Source organism: Portunus trituberculatus, chromosome 35, assembly GCF_017591435.1.
Source record: "Portunus trituberculatus isolate SZX2019 chromosome 35, ASM1759143v1, whole genome shotgun sequence".
Taxonomy (NCBI): domain Eukaryota; kingdom Metazoa; phylum Arthropoda; class Malacostraca; order Decapoda; family Portunidae; genus Portunus; species Portunus trituberculatus.
The window spans coordinates 13756525-13775614 of record NC_059289.1 but is presented as its reverse complement, the minus strand read 5'-3'; the positions used below and the strand labels follow the sequence as shown (position 1 = coordinate 13775614).

Below are 19090 nucleotides of genomic sequence, written 5' to 3'. Positions count from 1 at the left end.
ACCGTCAAACAATACTAATACTCACATAAAACATCATTCCGTATAATATATAACCACAAGAACTTAAAATAATAACAACAACAACAAAAACAACAACAACAACAACCACAGCAACCGCAACCACAATAAAAACATAAATGAAAGTAAAAACAACAATAGACCACGATGCACTTTTCTAATGCAATCACGAGTGGATAAACAACGTCCAGACACACACCGCTGTCTTTGTAATACACCCTACCCTTCACAACCTCACGTCTCCACACATACACACAAACCAAGCAACTCACACTCCTCTCATTTGATCCTGACTGGCTGAGATTCTAGGTGTGTGTGTGTGTGTGTGTGTGTGTGTGTGTGTGTGTGTGTCCAAGGGAAGGCTGCCAAGTAGAATTTATAGTGTTCTTCAATGGGAAGGCTAGGAGAGGTAATTCACTGCAGAGACTTGAACGTACCGCCTGCCTCTGAGAATTATGGAGCAGGGATGGAGAGAGGGAGGGAGAGAGGAAGAGAGGGAGGGAGGCACAAGGAGGTGTGTTAGGGTCGTTACCTGTGCAGCCACCTGGAGGTACAGATTTAAAGGGCTGCCTTATGCGTTTTGATAGAAGGTGACGCTAGGTGTGTGTGTGTGTGTGTGTGTGTGTGTGTGTGTGTGTGTGTGTGTGTGTGTGTGTGTGTGTTTTCGTTGTTATGAGTCTTTTGTGCACGGTTTGATTATTTTGTCGTCGTGGCGTTAGGAGTGCAATAGTAGTAGTCGTAGTATTTATAGTGGTAGTGGTAGTAGTAGTAGAAGTACTAGTAGAAGTAGTAGTAGTAGTAGTAGTAGTAGTAGTAGTAGTAGTAGTAGTAGTAGTAGTAGTAGTAGTAGTAGTAGTAGTAGTAGTGGTAGAAGTGACAGAAATAAGAGTAGTAGTAGTCGAAGTAGAAACAGTAAAAGTAGTGCATTGTATTCAGCAACAAGTGACGATACACAAATGAAAACCAACTCGGAATACAAGAATTGCAAAAAAAGTAAATCTGGCGCCGACAAGAAAACAATGAACATGCAGCAGCGAGAAAAAGGAGGAGGCGAAGCGAGGCGAGGCGAGGGAAGGGGAGGGAAGGGAAGCTGGCGTGAGGGGAAATGAGTAAAGTGCGATGAGGAAAGGCTGGGGTGGGATCGGCTGGGCAGGACAGGGCAGGACACGGGGCAGGGAGGTTGATGCTGGGATGAGGAAGACAGCCTGAGTGAGTGAGTGAGTAAGTGAGTGAATGAGTGAGTGAGTGAGTGAGTGAGTGAGGCAGGAGGTGGGCTGAGGCAGGTCCCAGCCAACGGAATACATCCATTAGCGAGAGCCTCACCCCCCGGGCGCTGTCATTCATACCGGGGTTGCTGGCTTATCGAGACACAGAGACTTCACATGATTTTACCGATCCTTGAGGCTGCGTGAGGAGGATGCTGCCCCGTGTGCCGCCTCTCCGACGCACGCCCTTGAGGAGCGCTAGGTGAGGGAAGGTTCAGGCGTTATAGTAATGCAGAACACGAGAGGTTGAAGACCCGGAGATGAATGAAAGCAGAGAGAGAGCAAGAGATCCTCCTGCTCAGCCTCCCGCAGCGTTCATCCTCTCTCACTCTCGTGGTATTTGCCTCCTTCCTCTTGTTGAGAGAGAGAGAGAGAGAGAGAGAGAGAGAGAGAGAGAGAGAGAGAGAGAGAGAGAGAGAGAGAGAGATACTGGAACAGCCCTCTTCACGTTAGTCTTTCTGGCAGGTAGAAGGACTTAATGTCAAGCCTGTTGCTACCGCTGTCTGTATGTTAGCAGTGTGTGTGTGTCTGTCTGTGTGTGTGTGTGTGTGTGTGTGTGTGTGTGTGTGTGTGTGTGTGTGTCTGTGTGTGGGTGTGGGTGTGGATGGGTGGGTATCCGTGTACGTGTGAGAGTGGGTGTGCGTGTCTCAGTTACACGGAGGATTATGTATAAAAGTAATGGGAGACGTGAACAGCAGCTGGGAGGGATGAGAGAGAGAGAGAGAGAGAGAGAGAAACACGGGACGGAATAGGAAGAGAGGATGAAGAAGAGCAAAGGAAGAGATTTAAGAGGTGTCATCAGCCGCTCTTAGGCCGCTGGTACAGTTACCATCTGCAACATTTTTAACTTGGCAATACAGAGCCAGACTGGAGAGAAGGGTCGCTCAATGTCAAAATTTAAGGAGTGTGCAGAGAGTAAGGATCGCTGAAATGGTGTATGTTAGCTTATCATTCTTTATTTCTTCTTGTTCTGGTAAATGCAGCTAGGATTATTGCAGAGAATTGGATATAACATTCAATAGGAAGAAGTTAGAAATAGGTTAGGTAGAGGAAATTGGGGTTAGTAGTAGTAGCAGTAGCAGTAGCAGTAGGAGTAGTAGTAGTAGTTGTAGTAGTGGTAGTAGTTGTAGTAGTAGTAATAGTAGTAGTAGTAGTAGTAGTAGTAGTAACAGTAGTAGTAGTAACAGTAGTAGTAGCAGTAGTAGTAGTAGTAGTAGTAGTAGTAGTAGTAGTAGTAGTAGTAGTAGTAGTAGTAGTAATCCCTTATACAAACTTTTCTCGCTGAGCAAATAATGTATTGTAAAGCCAGCAATTAAATATCAAAGAGAAAAAAAACAGAAAAACACAGTATGTAACAAGCCAGCAGAGCCTCACGCTTTAATTAAATCCGATTCTTTCCGCAATAAGAACGAAGCTCCATCTTTTGACAATGACTCTTGCTGCCTCGGAGAACACACGGCGGTACGGTTGTCCTTATTCAGCCAGTTATATTGACAGGCTGTAGTCAATGGAGCGGAAAGCCGAAATGGAGGACCCCGAGCGTTTAAAGTCGTATAAAACAAGTGGAGTGCACGATGCGTATTCATGTCCCCAGGGAGATCACTAGCATCGAATTGGCTGGCGAGGATTGAGAGTATCGGGGCCTTCACTTCAATGACTAGGCAGGAGGATTAGGACCGCTAGTTTAATAGTGGAATGGGAATATTGGGATCGCTGGCTAGATAGTTAAATGGGAATATTGGAATCAAGTTGAATAGTTAAAATGGGAATACTGGAATCGTTAATTGAATGGGAATATTGAGATACTTGAATAGTTGTACTGGAATATTGGAATAGTCAAGTGGGGATATTGAGATTGATGACTACTTCACCTGGAATCGTTAATCGAGAAGATGAATAGTGTAGGCCTGCCAATTGCTTTGATTTATGCCCGCCGGAACAGAAATGAGCTGAGTCTATTAAAAAAAAAGTTTCCTAATCAAACACTTAATTAAAACCGCCTTCATTGTCCCCCGGTCAGGTAAACTCTATGGACTTCAATGTATACAATCTATGAGTATATCCAACTACCCTACTTCCTTCCCATTGGCCCAATTACAATAACCTGCACTGCATCTGAAACTCGATCCTGTATCAACTATCCTATTGCATAATCACCAACTGACGTGAAATATCATATAAATTTAATGCAGCTTTCTTTTATCATTCAGTCATTCGTTCTGTTTTCGCACCAGGAAGGAGACGAGGGTGAGGCCGGAAGGTGTGAAAGATGCGCCGGTCACTTTTCACTCTCCACCACTTACAGAGAGAGGGGAGGGAGAGAAGGGCCTGGTGATGGCAGACAATTGGAAAGGTTTCAGTATGATAAATGAAGACGAAGATAGTGGAGCCGCAGGGAACACAGAGGGTGAGAGAAATGGAGGAGGGAAGAAGAGGGGGAGAAGTGATGAAAATAGGGAGAGATGAAGGATTATAGAGAGAGGAGGAGTAAAAATGAAAAAAGAGGTATTAAGTCAGTATGAAGAGGAAAATGAGAAGAGGAAAAGGAAAAGGAGGAGGAAGAAGAAGAGGCTGTGGTAGTAGGAATGAATAAAAGTGAGCAGTTTATGCAGATTGAAATTTGTATTCATTATAGAAATCTTCCGTTGAATAATATGAAGATGAGGGAAATATAGACATAATGGAATGAAGAGATGATATAATGATGCTCGTAAACCCACACAAACACACACACACACACACACACACACACACACACACACACACACACACACACACACACACACACACACACACACACACACACACACACACACACACACACACACACACACACACACACACACACACACACTTCAACATCTGTAAGGACTATGCTCTTTTCTTCCTGCTCCTCGTCTTGACTCATCTACGTTAAGAGGTTTCCTGTCAAAAGTCGTCTACAGGGCGAAGTTTTTGTATGCCTTTTATTTTGTACTCCAGCTCTCTTTCTTCTTTCTCCTTTTTTCCCTATTATATCTTTCGTACTCTTCTCCATGTCTTCCTCTTCCTCTTTCCAGTCCTCTCTTGTCTCTGGGCCTTTTTTTCTTCTTTTCATGTACCTTCTTTTGTCTTGTGTTTAAAATTTCGTGATCCTTCTGTTATGTCCTTTTCTTTACATATCTCTTTCATCCCTCTTCATTCTCATAGTATTTGTTTTCCTTCATTCCTTCTTGTTTTCCTGTGTTTCCGCCTCCCGCTCTTTCCTGAGAGTAGGTCTTCTTCCTAATTACAAAATATTGATCGTGTGGTGGAAGCCATCTACTCGACACACACACACACACACACACACACACACACACACACACACACACACACACACACACACACACACACACACACACACACACACACACACACACACACACACACACACACACACGGCACACACACAGATACACAGCCCTGTTCACCTAGCAGTGAGTAGGTACGGGATGTAAATCGAGGAGTTGTGACCTTGTTGTCCCGGTGTGTGTGTGTGCCTGGTCTCAGACCTATCCGAAGATCAAATAATGAGCTCTGAGCTCACACACAGGGTAACGTCTGGCTGTCACACACAGACACACACACACACACACACACACACACACACACACACACACACACACACACACACACACACACACACACACGTATACACTAAATTTTTGTCCTGATTTTTAAAGAGAATAGCAATCAAATGACACAAAAGGACAATCTTTAGAGTATGTTTTTTTCTTCTTCTGAGGTTAAAAGCGAAAAAAAAAAATAAAGACAAGCTACAAATGTTACAAACACTTCATCTGCATATAAAAATCCTTTCCATATTGGTTGGGACTTAACAGCAGCACAGAGTAGAGCTAAGTAAGAGCTTCCGTGTAACTTAAATTGACAGAGTAAATATAAAAAGGGAAATGGGGAGAAAGACAAAGAGAACTCGAGTGTTGACATTTATTCACCTGCCTTGAGGATGTTTTGAGTGGTGTCGAGTGTTGTTTCACCCGACCCTCTGTGTTTCCGGTAATTTTCCTTTCTCTTCTCCGTTTCTCCCTTGCTCTTCTTTCTTCCCTGTACATAACGCCTTTCCCCTTTTCCTCTTTCCTTGTATCTTTGCCGCTTATCGTCAGTTCCATCTCCCTCCCTTCCTCATTCACTTTCTATCTCGTTTTGTCCTTCTCTCATTTATTTCACAATACATAACTCTTTCCCCTTTACCGCCTTCCCTTTCATCCTTTATTCCTTACTTGATTTCTTTCGTTTTCACACGTTCCTTCCTTCCCTCCCTCCTCTCCTTACACCTTTCTTCTTTTCAATTCCCTCGTTTTCTTTTCTTAGACAACAAATCTTCCTCTTAATTTGAACTGAGCTATTTATTCTCTTTTCACTATCTCTTCCTGCGTTCTCTTTTTTCCTGCTCAGCATCTCATTTTTACTCCCTCCCTTGTAATCCTCCCGTTTCTTCCCCTTTCCTTGTTGCTTTTTCCTATAATTGTCTCTCCTCTGGTTTTCTTTAATTTCCTTACCCCCTCCCTTGTAGCCTTCCGTTTCTTCCCCTTTCCCTCTTCATTTTTATCATATTTGTCTCTCCTCTCGTTTTCTTTACCGTAGACAATTCTCTCTTTCCTGTTTGAGAAATATGCCACCCCTGCACCATCTCCTTTACCTTCTTTTCATTCCTTTCCCTTCAAAATTACCTCATCCTTATCTCCATTTTTCCTTCCTCACGCAACCCTGCCTTCCTTTCCATCTTCAGGGTACTCATTACCTTATTCCTTTCGACTAGTGAAGGCATAAGTAATTTTATTCTTTTACCAACTCTAAACTATTTTTTACGCATTTAAACCTCAGCTTGAACTACCAGAAATCTTGACTAGAAACTCGATAACTTCTTTTGTCTTGAGTGTAGTGAGTGTAGTCTTTCAAAATTCTCTTCTAAACTTATGAAAGGGAACAATATCAAGCTAAGGTGTGGCAGTCAGTGGGTTAACTTTCGTCTCTGCAGTAACAGTTCATCTTTCCGTCAGTACTGTAATTTATGTACCAAGGTTCCTTCCAACACTGTATACGTCGTTCTAATTGCCACTTGACCTTCCTAACCTCCATTCCACGTTCCTATTCCTCGTAGATTACATGTGTGACCTTTTTGACCTAAATTTGGAGACCTCTTCTGAATATATCGTTAGTGAGTAGATTGTGTGTGTGTGTGTGTGTGTGTGTGTGTGTGTGTGTGTGTGTGTGTGTGTGTGTGTGTGTGTGTGTGTGTGTCTGTCTGTCTGTCTGTCTGTCTGTCTGTCTGTCTGTCTGTCTGTCTGTCTGTGTGTGTGTCTGTCTGTCCGTCTATCTGTCCAGCAGCTACAATTTGCGTGGTACGAAAATATTATTCACGATATCGGTCGGAAATAATTCATTAATACGCATTTTTACCCTGAAAAAGTACAGAAAGTTGTGGAATAAATTGTGTGTGTGTGTGTGTGTGTGTGTGTGTGTGTGTGTGTGTGTGTGTGTGTGTGTGTGTGTGTGTGTGTGTGTGTGTGTGAGACAGAGAGAGAGAGAGAGAGAGAGAGAGAGAGAGAGAGAGAGAGAGAGAGAGAGAACGTGTGGTACATATATACGGTCTATTTATACTCATGTAAGCATTTGTACCCCCACGACCACCAACTCTCCTTCCTCCTCTTCTTCCTCCTCCTCCTCCTCCTCCTCCTCCTCCTCCTCCTCCTCCTCCTCCTCCTCCTCCTCCTCCTCTTCCTCCTCTTTCTCCTCCTCCTCTCGGGAACACTCGCTCGTCTGTTTCCCGGGAGTAATTACGACGTTTCTTGTGTTTGTTGGGAATTAACAACAATACCTACCTGTTTGAGGCAGGTGTGTGTGTGTGTGTGTGTGTGTGTGTGTGTGTGTGTGTGTGTGTGTGTGTGTGTGTGTGTGTGTGTGTGTTTATGAATTACATTACACCACTGGACTTTTTCTCATATTTCTCTTCTACATCCTCCCTTTAACTCTTACATTTTAGCTTCCTCTTCCTTCTTTCCTTTTTTTTTTTTTTATTACTTTCTGCTTCTCTTCCTTCTTTCCTTCTTTGCGTTACTGATTGACTTTCTTCTCTTACTAACTTCTTCTCCTCTCTCTCTCTCTCTCCTCTCTCTCTCTCTTCTCTCTCTCTCTCTCTCTCTCTCTCTCTCTCTCTCTCTCTCTCTCTCTCTCTCTCTCTCTCTCTCTCTCTCTCTCTCTCTCTCTCTCTCACGCTGGTTTTCTCTGTGTTGCAGGCGCCTTCCTCATCCCTTACCTGTTGACGGTGTTCTGCTGCGGGGTACCCACCTTCTTCCTGGAGTTGTCCATGGGGCAGTTCCTTGGCACAGGAGGACTTACGGTATGGAGAATCAGCCCCATCTTCAAGGGTATGTACACATGTCTTTATATGTTTGTTATTCGTTGTTATATGTAGTGAGGTAGTTGTAGTTTGATATGTTTACTGTTTATACTACTCGTGTTTTCGTTACTACTGCTACTGCTACCACTACTACTCTTCTATATACTACTACCACTGCTACTACTGCTACTAATTGATAATAATAATAATGATAATAATAATAATAGTAACAATAATAGTAATAGTAATGACAATAACATCACCCTTTTCATCACAGTAATACCAATATCTCTTTATGTGTGTCATCATCGTCATCATCCCCATCATATTTTTTTAATGCTGTAGGTGGCGGTGCTCGGGCGGAGTCTTCACAGGCAGCGACTCACACGTTGACATTCTTTCTCGCGCATCCTTCAAGTCTTAAAAAGTTTTAGAAGAAACCTAATTTCAAAACTTTTTTTTCTAATGTTGTTCGGGGAGGGGTTGGGTTGATGCCTAAGGCCGCACTCACTCCAGGAAGCTTAAATCACCTCACACACACACACACACACACACACACACACACACACACACACACACACACACACACACACACACACACACACACACACACACACACACACACACACACACACACACACACACACACACACACACACACACACACACACACACACACACACACACACACACACACACACACACACACACACACACACACACACACACACACACACCCTAACTCAGTGGTAGCATCATCTTAGCTATCAATTTGCAAGCTTACTTTGGCGCTCCGCTCAGAACGCGAAGGTTTTCACTGATGACCCAAAGTTACTATCACGCCTGGGAGAGAATAGGAGTGTGTGGTGTACGGAGAGGTCTTTAACTTCTTTTTACATGGGCTGCGTGAGGACTGAATTGTTACTAGAAGAATACAGCTCACGATCACGAATCCCACACGTGATCAACAGCATTGTATTAAATGACAAGAATAAACTCTACGGGTCTAAATTGATGCATTTCACTAACATTGTCACTCCTCCCAATAATTTGTAACGCGACTCACAAACAAACACAGAAAGAATAAACACAATCTTTTAGTCCTTCCGAGCCTCTTTGTGATGAGCTGTACGATGTAATGGAAAGTAGATGAGGTCGGATACCAAAGGCGAACGTTCCTTTGTGTTCTTTGATAATCTATCGCCCCCTTTTCACCTGTAATATCAGCGTGTTTTGATAGTACCATCGATCTTCACACAGCCAACCTTTCCCCCTTAGCTGGCTCGGCTGTCCCTTGTCGCCCCCTTAATAAACTATATGGTTTATGGTCGCTATTTAGGCCAAGTCTGGGTAGATCCATAAAATTTACATTTTCATGAATATTGATGTGAACACGTCCATAAATATACAAAGGGAGTCACGAAGTAAACTTAGGTTTTTGTTTGTTTGTGTGTCTTTGTGTGTGTGTGTGTGTGTGTGTGTGTGTGTGTGTGTGTGTGTGTGTGTGTGTGTGTGTGTGTGTGTGTGTGTGTGTGTGTATCTGTCATTCATAAGTACTCTTACTTAACTGTCATATTGAGAGAACACATTTTGATTACACACACACACACACACACACACACACACACACACACACACACACACACACACACACACACACACACACACACACACACACACACACACACACACACACACACACACACACACACACACACACACACACATACACACACACAAGGACGAGGATCTCCCAGGGGAAGAAATACACAAGGTTAGGCTGCCTGGTGTGGGATCAATACACCTGCTCTTCAGTACACCCCTTCTCTACATCCCAGTGTGCATCCCATCCCCCATACACCCCCTGTCACCCTACCGGAAGCTGAACACACCTTCCCCTCTCTCCCCTCATCCTCTTCTACACCTCATCTCCTCGCCCTCTATACTTTATCTCCTCGTCTTTGTGACCTCGCGTTGTATACACTGAACTAAATGCACCTGCCTTGCTCTTTTTTTTTTTTCTTTCTTCTCCCTTACACGGCATCTCTGTCATTTATCTTGCCTTATTTCTACATTTTTTTCCCTCTTTCTCCGTTTTCCTCCTCAGTTTCTATCATTCTTCTTTGTATTCGCTTTGTACATCTTCATTTTCTCTTTTTTCGTCTTCTTCCTCAAAACTCCCTAACATTTTCTTGTATTGATTTTTTTTTTCTCCTCCCGTCAACTTTTTTTTTCTAGTATCTTATCTTTGTAACACCTAGCTTGGTAAATGTTTGTTCTCCTCCTCCTTCTCCTCCTCCTCCTCCTCCTCCTCCTCCTCCTCCTCCTCCTCCTCCTCCTCCTCCTCCTCCTCCTCCTCCTCCTCCTCTTCCTATTCCTCTTCTCCTTCTTTTCCTCTTCCTCTTTCTTCTCCACCACCACCACCACCACGTCATTCCTTTAATTAATATCAGACTACACAAGCCTTTCTCCAGATGGGTTTTCGTCTCCCATACTTCATCCCCTTCTTGTGAAATATGGACATGCACTTCTCCCATAAGATTAAGATTACTTAGGTATGCGGCATCTTCTTTATTATGCTCGTTTGACCTCTCTTCAGCTTGCAATGGTATATCCCCTTCTTTGCACTCACCACATTTGCATTAGACTAGCACACTCTAACCCTTCACCGCATAACCACACGCTGAATATCAAGTAGAATTGTTTTTTTTTTTTTCTTCTTCTTTTCGGTGTCCAAATTATCAAGGGTCGCGTTCCACTGTCTGTTTCATCATTAACTCTTTAATCTCTTCAGTACCTGGTCGCATTTCCATATTCATTGTGCTTACTATTTGGTGATTTTATTGTTTCAAAAAATTGCGTGGATATTAAAACTTCTGACCTCCATAGACCCTTCGTAATGTAAATAAAATCGTCTAATGATACCCAAAACTCAAGATAAAAAGGCGTCCCAGTACTTAAAGAGTTAACTACCATAGGACACATCTTGGCTTTACTTGTTCTACAGCCACCTCCAATCGTTAAACTCCATAGTAATTAAAAAATCTATCTTTTTAGTCCCCTTCGTTCTTATAGCTGTTTATAAAAATTGCATGCATTTCTTATGATACCTTTAATTGTTTCGTATCGTAGTGAAATGGTTAAGGGACACGATGGAAGAAGGAACAGCAGCAGATTTGTTGACCTTTGAGAGAGTGTTTGTGATAAGTTACACTATTTCAAGTGAAGCAAGGGATGTAGGCGAGTAAGTGCGAAGGCTTCTCCTCATTGTAGTTTCTGTTTGTCTGAATGAAATTGGACTACATATCACATTCTCGTATCTTCAAGTCCCATCCTAGCTAGACATTCCCCGGCACCCCACATCTAGACCCACCGGTGAAAAGTGTCAACATTCTCTCTCTCTCTCTCTCTCTCTCTCTCTCTCTCTCTCTCTCTCTCTCTCTCTCTCTCTCTCTCTCTCTCTCTCTCTCTCTCTCTCTCTCTCTCTCTCTCTCTCTCTCTCTCTCTCTCTCTCTCTCTCTCTCTCTCTCTCTCTCTCTCTCTCTCTCTCAGGTATACACACTTATCTCAACACCCAACAGGAACACAAAAGGAACATACCTGTCACACACCACGGAAAGACAGGTGGAAAAAAGAGAGAAGGAGAATAAAAAAAAAAAATATTCCGTACTTTTTTCTTCCTTTTCCCTCGGTCTTTTCACACGTCACCGTTGCCTCTCCTTCAGAAGAGGTGAGTGGTGGAGTGAATTAATGCTCGTTTTCTTTGTGTGTTTCCAGGTGTGGGCTACGGCGCCGCGGTCATGTCAGTTTGGCTCAACATCTATTACATCATCGTGTTGAGCTGGGGTCTCTTCTACTTCGTCATGTCTCTCACTTCAGGTATTCGTTTGATTATAATCTCTTCTTTTTACAGGGTTTCATTTATTTATTTTTTTTCCTTGTGATTTTTTATATATATTTTTTTTCGGTGCTTCATTCCCTTCTCTCTTGTTTCATCTTTAGTTCTTCTCTTCTTCAAGTATTTCCTTTCTTTCATTTGTTTCTCTTTCGTTGCTTTTATTACGTTATTCTATTCTGCTGCGTGTTTCTTCTTCCTTCGGCTCTATTTACATTCTTATAATCTTTCTCTTTTTTTCTTCTTACCACTTTCTTATTGATTTTTGCAAGATCAGTTTTCTTACTTATCTTTCTTTCTACTTTTCATCATTTTTTTTTCTTTCCTTTGCTCTCACATCTTCTATTTCTATACTGCTTCTTATTCGTTTGATCTACGTAACTGTTTTTCTTTCCTTCTACACTAAATACTTTTACACATATTTGCTTAGCCTTAATTTCGCAAATCTCATCTCTGTCTTTCCTATTTTCCCTCCTCTACCTTCTTTTCTCTTCCTTTTCTTTTTTATGAACTCCTTTTCCACCATAGTATACATTTCTTTTTATTCCTTTCCCTATCTTAACTCATATTTTTACTTCGCTTTTCTTTTTCCTCTTTTTTTCATTACCTCACTGCTTTCTGTTCAGCCCTGGTTTGTTTTCACACACCTTGCATTCTCGCCTTGGTTGGGAGAAGCGGTAACAAGGTAAGGGAATGTAAACTCGCCGCTAACTGCTATCTTTTGCCGCAATTCCTGCTGAGACTGTACGCTGCTCTTTTTCTCTCTCACTCTCAATCATCCGCCGCTGCATAAACTTGCTGTGTAATGCATAGTGCTAGGCTGTGTTTTAACCTAAGTAGTGTTTTTGTAAAGCAATGAGAAGTTTTGACTATTGGTGCTTAACTAGTGTGTGTGTGTGTGTGTGTGTGTGTGTGTGTGTGTGTGTGTGTGTGTGTGTGTGTGTGTGTGTGTGTGTGTGTGTGTGTGTGTGTGTGTGTGTGCGCGCGCGCGTCGGGGCATCTACCCACTTATATTTTACAAGATCAAGTTACATTTTTTATAGACGTTCTGTCAGTCTAGAATAATTTGTATGCGTGCGTGTGCGGATGTGTGTGTGCGTGTTTTTTTTTTTTGTGTGTGTGTGTGTTTGGGTGTGTGTATGTGTGTGTTTCTTGTTTTAGTATAGTAGACATTTAAAATTTTTCCTTTTTTCCAGTCATATGCAATATTGCCATTAATGCTGCTTTTCTTCTCTCTAACTAGGCAATCATACTCTGCTTAGCTTTATCACAAAATGTTTTATTGTCTGTCAGCTAATGAATATTTGTTATTAACTTGTTTTATCGGTTTTTATCTGCTTACCTGTCCCTCTGTTTGTCTGTCAATTTATCTGTGTTGTCTGTCTGTGCTTATCTCTTTTTCTCTCTAAATATTATGTTCATGCGTTTTCTTAATAAGTGTGTACTATTCATCTGTCTTTATATTTGTCTTATATATTTTTCTTCTGCATTTTTACGTTTGTATATCCATTTGCCTACTTATTGTATGTTTTTTCGTATGTTTGTCTATTTGTCTGTTTGCATATAACCTATCGATCTATATAAATTTGTCTATCTATCTGTCTGTCTATATTCATAAATATATCTATCCAATCATCTATCTGTCCATCAAGCCTTTTCTGTAATATTCAATTTTTTTTACGTAAATCTGAGTAGTTTGTAGTGTCATCTATCTATTTATCTATCGATTGATTTATGTCTTCTTATCTGTCAATGTCCGCGTGTCTGTGTTACTTGTGAATCTGTCTTAGCGTTCTCCCGTCCACCTGTGATTTGCATGTCACGTATATCACATGCAGGTAAACTCGCTTCTCTTCCCCCTCTAAAGCACTGGTCAGGTCGGTGCAGGTGTTTTCTTTCTTCCGCTAAAAGGTTATCTTCTTTACCTTCTTTACGTCTTCCGGACCTCTCCTGGTTGCCTGCATCTCTGTGTCAGTCAGCACTGGCAGTAAGTATGACGTTAATTGCCAGCAAATTTTGTATACTTCTAAATTATTTTGCTTCAGTGCTTTCTTCTCTGAATGTAGTTTCTTTTTAGTAATTTAAAACTGCAAAGTGATTGAAGCTTAAATTAAAGTTTGAAATAGTATTACTGTTTTTTTCTTCTTCGTTATAGTGTATGAAGCCTTTTCTAAAATCACTTTTTTTTACATGAATCTGAGTAGTTGGTAGTGTCATCTTAAACCTTTGCCCCATTATCTTTTGAAAACTATGTTCTCTGTCGGTTGGTGTTGCTTTAATATTCACATCTTGTAGTGAAATACCAAAACTTCACTTGTCTTTGAACATCCCTACCACTGTTCCACTAGCCGAGCCAACCATCCGAACACTCCAGCAATAGTTAACCCTCAGCGCCTCCACTCCTTCCTTGCGTCCTCTTCTTTCCGTCTTGCCGCGTCATGTTCTTCAGCTCTGTGCTTCTCCAGAGCTGCCTTGGGGCGCGTGTGGCAACTACTGGAACACGGAGACCTGCGTGTCGCCCTACAATCGCAGCAGCCTGGAGTGTTGGGACGAGAGCTTCAACTCGACGGCCACTGAGAGTTTCTGTAAGATTGGCAACCTGTCTCGTGTCAGCGCGCAAAATCTTACCGACCCCGTCAAGGAGTTCTGGGAGTGAGTGCATCATCTGTTGCTACACACACACACACACACACACACACACACACACACACACACACACACACACACACACACACACACACAGTGGTTAGAGCGCTGGCTTCACAAGCCAGAGGACCGGGGTTCGATTCCCCGGCCAGGTGGAGATATTTGGGTGTGTCTCCTTTCACGTGTAGCCCCTGTTCACCTAGCAGTGAGTAGGTACGGGATGTAAATCGAGGAGTTGTGACGTTGTCCCGGTGTGTGGTGTGTGCCTGGTCTCAGGCCTATCCGAAGATCGGAAATAATGAGCTCTGAGCTCGTTCCGTAGGTTAACGTCTGGCTGTCTCGTCAGAGACTGCAGCAGATCAAACAGTGAAACACACACACACACACACACACACACACACACACACACACACACACACACACACACACACACACACACACACACACACACACACACTGTTTGCTTCTATGAGGTTGCCGTGAATCATTTACTGCCTTTAGGTATCTAACGACTTCTCTTGGACTATACATGTACATATGTTTTATATCTGGTATTTTATTGGTCAGCTGAGAAAGATACTTATGTGAAATATGTTTGCAAAAATATTCTTCGGTATGTAATGATGTAATTTTCATATATCTATTATTACTTATGAAACAGAGCTGTGTCGTTTTAAGTAAAACGCGAAACACACTCTGGAAAAAAAAATTGTTTGTGTTTTGCACAATGCCGAGTAGCGGTGTCGGTGGCGGTGCTAGTGAGTGTCTCCTTGCCACAGAAAACGCGCCCTGCAGATCTCCGACGGCATTGATCACCCCGGCAGTATACGCTGGGAGCTGGCCCTCACCCTGCTGGTGGTCTGGATCCTCTGTTACTTCTGCATCTGGAAGGGAGTCAAATGGACCGGCAAGGTGAGTCACACTGTCATTTACTGCACCTTCAGGAGGCCGTCTTTGTTGATGAAGAGACAGAACGATCAGCAGATTAGATCAGCCGGTTTGCTGTAGTGATGATTTTCCCCGTGAGATCTGTTTGGTGAAGTAACGTGAACACTATCGAGAACTGAGGCACTTAGAGTGCCCATGGCTTTTGCTAAGTCAGATAGTGTTCGATATTAGAAATAATGCTAGTGTGAGCGATGTAGGAAATAATGTACCCTATTGCCAACGAGGCTAGTGATAAAGCGTGAATCTTAGGTAAGTTATCTTTTTGCCAAAGACATAAAAAACGAAAGACTTCTCGCATGTCACAATCAGCCTTTCCGAAACAGGAGTTGAAAAAAATCTACTGAGAGTTTACCTCAGCTTCTATTACCTGCAACATTTAACATACTAACACACCTTCCTGGACAGGTGGTGTACTTCACGGCTCTCTTCCCCTACATCCTGATGTTCGTTCTCTTCATCCGCGGAGTGACGCTGCCGGGAGCTATGACTGGCATCCGCTACTACCTTATACCTGACGTGGAGAAGCTCAAAGACATCACAGTAAGTCTCCGTCACTGTCACTGTCACACATGTATTTTTTTTAAAGCATTAAATCAATCAACCTCTAAAATTTTGGTGAGCCTCAACCAGTCACATAAACTTATATCAGACAGCGCATCGTCGTTCTGTTTGAGGTGTAATGAACATAATGTAAGGAATAATGCACCGTATTGCCGTTCATGATGTTGTCTTGTAGCAACATTATCATCGTCAGACTCACTAATTTACGCTGCTGAACACCAAATCTCATCATCTCCACTCATCTCTGTCTACTGTTCATCTGTCTCAAACATAAGCTTTCCATCTCATTCTTCCAATCTATTTTCAACTTGTCCTGCCGTCTCTTATCTCTCCCCCCCCCCCATCCTCTCATACAAAAGTAGGTGGCAACACAACACACCTGCCTAATGTGTTACAGGTGTGGGTGGAGGCTGTGTCGCAGGTGTTCTGGTCTTACGCTCTAGTGTTGGGTTCCCTCATCGCTCTGGGATCCTACAATAAGTTCAACAACAACTGCTATCGGTAAGTTTGTTTATTTCTTTTCTTCTTCATTGTCATCATCCTTTTCTTCTTTTTCTTTCTTTTCTTTCTTCTTCTTCTTCTTCTTCTTCTTCTTTTTCTCTCTTCTCCCTTTTCTTTTCTTTTTTTTCTTTCTTTCTTTCTTTCTTTCTTTCTTTCTTTCATCCTTTCATTCTTTCTTTCTTCTTTTCTTCTTTTTTGTCTTCTTCTTCTTCTTCTTCTTCTTCTTCTTCTTCTTCTTCTTCTTCTTCTTCTTCTTCTTCTTCTTTTCAGTATAGCGGTCAGGTTTATCAGTCTTGTATCGCGTGAATGTAAGAATTATAAGCCAACGTTCCTCACAGTAAAGCATGAAGTCAGCGATTCTCCCCTGCCTCACATAGGTGTCAAGAATCTATCCAGTTCTCAGTTTCTCCTTGTCTCGATACATCGTTCATCTTTAAAGCTTATGTTAGTGTTCTTACTGCGTCCTGCAAAAATACAAATAGAATGAATAATGTTGTGATGTGAAGTGCGAAGGAAGTGTCACTGTTAAAAAAGAAATAGCCACAAACTCAAGTGTCTTAATGTGCTGTCCGTTATTTCTTTTCTGAGTGTCACACATGTTTGATTTATTTTACTGAACAAGTTTATTTTACTGAGGAAAAGTATAACACCATGTACTCGATAGTTTCGGTCACTCAATTCCTTTTGTGGCATCCTTTGATTAGAATTGTACTCTAGACTTGCTCCAGACCTTATTATCAAGAAGTCGGTGTTCACATACTGAGCTGCTAAATCATTCGCTTTGCTCTTAATATTATCTTTTAAATTCATACTCTTGAACTTACAATAGACTTTTTTTATCAAGCTTGTAGAGGCAACGGCATTCACATGGCTAATTTATAAAGCTAAATAAGTGACGAATTTAAGTGAGAAGCAAACTAAGTGTGGTCTTTGTTCCCCTCCACCTGCAGGGACTCTCTCATCCTGTGTACCATCAACTCCTGCACCTCCTTCTTCGCCGGGTTCGTCATCTTCTCGGTGGTGGGCTTCATGGCGGAGCAACAGCAGAAAGAGGTCGCCGAAGTGGCTGCCTCAGGTTCGTGTCCCGCTGCATATACTACAGTATATATTTGTTTGAGGAGCTTTGACTTTTCTTTTTTTTTTTTTTTTTTTTTTGGGTGGGGGAGATGTGATCATTTAAAAAAGATGTCTAAGTTAATAACAAAATTAATCCCTAGAGACCATTTACATGAAGATATTTAATATTTCTGTTAATATTTCTTTTGTGTTAATAATGAAAATTTGCTCTATTTCTAATTTTTTTAAAACTACTAATCATAGAATCTCCAATGTATTGACCCCATGCCAGATTCACACATTGGACGTTCAATGTAAAAACTCCTTATAACTTGAGAGTGAATGGAAAGACTCAATTTTGACCTGCTTTGTGTTTCGTCTCTGTGCAGGACCTGGTCTCGCTTTCCTCGCTTATCCTTCGGCGGTGCTGCAGCTGCCGGTGTCGCCTCTGTGGTCCTCCCTCTTTTTCCTCATGTTCATTATGCTGGGACTCGACTCTCAGGTAAGCCTTGTGCTGGTGCGTGGTAGAGAATCAACATTACTTGATTACTTGTCTGATTGTGTATGAGAGAGAGAGAGAGAGAGAGAGAGAGAGAGAGAGAGAGAGAGAGAGAGAGAGAGAGAGAGAGAGAGAGAGAGAGAGAGAGAGAGAGAGAGAGAGAGAGAGAGAGAGAGAGATTTATCAGTGATAGATTTTTTTTAATTAATCAAAGGAATGTTTCTTTTTTTTTTTTTTTTTTTTTTTGCTACATTTCATCCCTTATTTTTTTCTTTTTTTTTCTCTACACATCAGTCCTTACATAGTGAATTACAAAACAAGTGAACACAATACATTCCCGACAACAAATGCACCTAAGACTACATTATCTCCACCGATCTTTCTTTTTCCTCTGTTTCTCTGTCTTTTTTTTTCTGTCCCTCTATCTTTTCATCCCATTTTTCTTCTGTTTCTTTTCTCTTGTGATTCTTTTTTCAATCTTTTTTTTATGACACTCAGTTTTCAATACCAACCTTCTCTCCTCCTCGCTGTTTCCGTCTTAATAATTTTTTCATGTGTCACGTCTTACCGAGGTCCCACAGGGTGGTCAGTGTTCCTTTTCCCTCCACAGTTCTGCACCATTGAGGGTTTCATCACGGCCGTGTCTGACGAGTGGCCCAAATACCTCCGCAAGTACAAGGAGCTCTTCATCGCCATCGTCTGCGTCCTCTCTTACATTGTTGGATTGTCCTGCGTCACTGAGGTACACTTGCATATCCTTCCAATTTCTCTCCTTTTAGTCCCTCGCAATATGGAGAAAAAACTGCTGGGTGTCTTTGTATTTGAGAGTCATCTGATCAGAATTTTGTATGTTTATTACTTTGTTGATGCGTTACTGAGGTGTTTACTGGTGTTCTCGGCGCCTCATTACCTCTCCTTTAGTCGTCCCATTAGGAAAACGTGACCATATTGAGCGTCCCAGTACGTAGGTTTATTCAGACTTTCGTCCATTTTTTTTTTTTTTTTCCTAATGCCAATGTGTTAAGTCATATACTTCTTCCTACAACTTGACTTCTTTTAAGAGGGTTTCAAGACATTTGTCCCAGACTTTTGACTAACTCTACTAACCTTTTAGGGAATTTGCAATGAAGTGGACTTTTTATGTTATACTTTTGTTGCCTTTGACCAGCTTCCCCTCTTCCATAATGAAATAAAATAAGATTAAGCTACATAGCCTTGCGATTGCCTTTCCTATGGTCCGAGAATAAATCAAATCATTTTCAGCGTCACACCACTCAAGTTTACTAGAATTTCACTTATTTTTTAACAATACCGATGCT

At 41.9% G+C, this 19090-nt stretch overlaps 1 protein-coding gene across 2 annotated transcripts in view; it reads left to right on the top strand.

The window, feature by feature from the left end:
• Nucleotides 1-19090, top strand: part of LOC123513336 (sodium- and chloride-dependent GABA transporter 1-like) — an 80856-nt gene that overhangs the window by 50712 nt on the left and 11054 nt on the right. For both annotated transcript variants that reach the window (XM_045270462.1, XM_045270461.1), the window contains exons 3-11: nt 7562-7693; nt 11443-11544; nt 14026-14212; nt 14986-15118; nt 15560-15694; nt 16113-16216; nt 17167-17291; nt 17662-17774; nt 18382-18513. In XM_045270462.1, coding sequence (XP_045126397.1) covers nt 7562-7693; nt 11443-11544; nt 14026-14212; nt 14986-15118; nt 15560-15694; nt 16113-16216; nt 17167-17291; nt 17662-17774; nt 18382-18513 — 1163 coding nt within the window. The remainder of the gene's footprint in view (nt 1-7561; nt 7694-11442; nt 11545-14025; nt 14213-14985; nt 15119-15559; nt 15695-16112; nt 16217-17166; nt 17292-17661; nt 17775-18381; nt 18514-19090) is intronic.